Source organism: Vairimorpha ceranae (assembly GCF_000988165.1).
Source record: "Vairimorpha ceranae strain PA08 1199 chromosome Unknown NODE_272, whole genome shotgun sequence".
Taxonomy (NCBI): domain Eukaryota; kingdom Fungi; phylum Microsporidia; family Nosematidae; genus Vairimorpha; species Vairimorpha ceranae.
Genome location: NW_020169567.1, coordinates 1 through 2568, shown reverse-complemented (window position 1 = coordinate 2568; position 2568 = coordinate 1). Strand labels below are relative to the sequence as shown.

At 30.3% G+C, this 2568-nt stretch overlaps 3 protein-coding genes across 3 annotated transcripts; all 3 read left to right on the top strand.

The window, feature by feature from the left end:
- Nucleotide 1: 1 nt before the first annotated feature.
- On the top strand, nucleotides 2–151 carry AAJ76_2720002567 (hypothetical protein; the record flags this gene model as incomplete). The annotated part of the gene is made up of 1 exon (XM_024474905.1): nucleotides 2–151. The coding sequence occupies one exon, from the start codon at nucleotides 2–4 to the stop codon at nucleotides 149–151; it is 150 nt and encodes a 49-aa protein (XP_024329470.1).
- Nucleotides 152–299: 148 nt separating this feature from the next.
- On the top strand, nucleotides 300–722 carry AAJ76_2720002269 (hypothetical protein; the record flags this gene model as incomplete). The annotated part of the gene is made up of 1 exon (XM_024474904.1): nucleotides 300–722. The coding sequence occupies one exon, from the start codon at nucleotides 300–302 to the stop codon at nucleotides 720–722; it is 423 nt and encodes a 140-aa protein (XP_024329469.1).
- Nucleotides 723–2030: 1308 nt separating this feature from the next.
- Nucleotides 2031–2192, top strand: AAJ76_272000538 (hypothetical protein; the record flags this gene model as incomplete). The annotated part of the gene is made up of 1 exon (XM_024474906.1): nucleotides 2031–2192. One exon carries the CDS (start codon nucleotides 2031–2033, stop codon nucleotides 2190–2192), a length of 162 nt encoding a protein of 53 aa, XP_024329468.1.
- Between the last annotated feature and the right edge of the window lie 376 nt (nucleotides 2193–2568).

Below are 2568 nucleotides of genomic sequence, written 5' to 3'. Positions count from 1 at the left end.
ATTGGTTGTTTCTACTCGCCTTAAAAAATACTTTACTAATGAAAAATCATGGGAAGTTTTAAGACTTCTTGAATGCTTTCAAACTAAATACTTAAAATTTGATAACAGTAATAGAAGCATAGACTTTGGAATGTGTTTGATAGAACAATAAATAATGTCCCAGGAACTACGGGCGCTTCTTAATTACAGCTTCAAAGGGGTTAAAAAATAAAAAAATAGGGAATTTGTACTAAACTTATCCTTTTTGAAACTGTATTTAAGCAAAGCGATTTTTGTTTTTTTTATTTTTTAACCCCTCTATGAACATAAAAAATTTCTATGAGCCAATTTTTCAAGACGAAAAAGCAGCAATAAATTTTTTAAAATCTATTGACTTTTTCGGGCGCACAATAAGATGTGTATGTGGTGTCTACACAAAGCGGGTGAAAAGTATGCTTTTTAAAAAAGGAATTTGTTTTTACTGTGCAAATGGCTGCTACAAAAGACAGAGCATTTATACAGGAACAATCCGTCAAAAATTTTGTCTACCTGCTTTCATCCAATTAAGAATAATATATTGTTGGGTTATGGGTATGAGTAACAGCATGGCATGCGTTACTTGCGAGATTTCTGAATTAACATATACTTCTTATAAGGATGAAATTTTTAAAAAAATAAAAAACGAAGTAGACAACTACTTCGGTAAAATAGGAGGACCCGGGAAGTTCATTCAAGTAGATTAAAAAGCATATGTGGGGGAAAGACAACACCCCACCCCGCATCTACACATGATAAATTTTTAGGCATATCGTGCCTTGTGTGCGGTATAGATGAAGCAACAAGTGATATTTTTTTACAAATTGTTCCAGACAGAACATCACCTACGATGCTTGAACTTTTTAAAAATTTTGTCGTATAAGACACCGCTATTAAAACGGATGAGTGGGAGGCATATCGATTAGTTGTACATGATTTGGCAGTGATCATCATGTAGTTAATCATAGTGTTGGCGTTACAAATAACTTAGGCCAACACACCAATAATATTAAAAATTTATGGAGCCATATGAAAATCGATTTACGAACAAAACGTGGCATAATGAAAGTTAATATGGAGAGTTTTGTATATGAATTTTAATTTAAAAGAAAGTTTTTAAGAAAAAAGAATGCTGAAACGTTCAAAGTGACGTTTAAAAAAATTTTAATGCTTAAATAAAACTATTTACTATTTTTTTATTTTTTTAACCCCTTTGAAGCTGTATTTAAGGAGTGCCCCGAACTACAAATAGTATTGAAGGATTTTGCCGACATTATAAATAGCTTGGTAAAAACTGAACAGTCTTCTTTTTATCTTATCGTAAAAGAATTAACTATTGAACAAGATGTTACCGAAAATAAGCTTTTGAAATCTTTACATGGTGATACTAGTATTTTTATAGAAACTGATAAAAGAACGAAAGAAATTATAAAAAACTATGATGAATATTACGGTGTTGAATTTTTTAAAAAAAATAGTTTTTTGTTTTAGGTTGTAAATTAGATTAAAAATTTTTCTTTATTATTTTATTTTAGGGGTTAAAAATTATCAGGTGTTATATTCTATTATATTATTAGACCTAAATTATGTTAAGCACTTATATTTATTTAAAATTTAAATGAGATATACATGGCAAGTATCGCAGTGGAATTCATCTTGTTACATGTAAAAGCATTTTTCGGGTTCGGTTCCCGTATAAGAATGTTTAAACATAGGTTTTGAAAATGGAAGTCTATCTATAATGTAAAAAATATCGACTTTCACAGTTTGTAAATAAAAATGCGATGTGCGCCCGTGGCTCGAAAGCGAGCTGGGCTTGCTTGCGACATATAGTATAATACGCAGGGCTGTACACAATCTATCTAATTGGTTATTAGAGTAGAGTAAACTAATTAAAAAAAACATTAAAGGCAAATAAATAAAGGAAGAGGTCGGGGCTCTAGGCTCTAGGTCCCCCTGTGGGCGGTAGGTGGGAGACAAATGGGCTTTTGGCTCCCTTTTTTTGTACCCTTATAATGATAGAAACTTTTTTAGAAAAAATAATTAAGACAAATGAAGAAGAAATAATTTATCTTCTTTTTGGTTACAAGCTTTTTAAGGACAAGCAGGTATGCATACATTGTAATGTCAATATGCACCTTACATCAAATAAAAAAATACAAGATAGGTTTGAGTAGAGATGTTGTCATTACAGTTGTCAACGTTACCAAACCACTTTTTCTGTTAGGTATAAATCTTGGATGCCTGTGTTTATAACGGACTTGAAACTTACTTAGAGCCATATACTTTTATTCATGTGGAGATAGTCAGAGAAATATTATTAAACATTCGGATATTGGAAAACACCCCACTAATTAATAACAAAATTTAATTTTAGAACGTATTAAGATGTATTTTTAGACCAATCTGGTGAAGTTTGGTGACCAAATGTTATAGTAAAAATAGGTGAAACTAAATTAAACTTCGTAGTAGAATATCACAATAAAAAATTTTTTATCTTTATGAATTTTCTAGAATTTTATTTTCTATAAAATAAAATTTTAGATAGAAGGA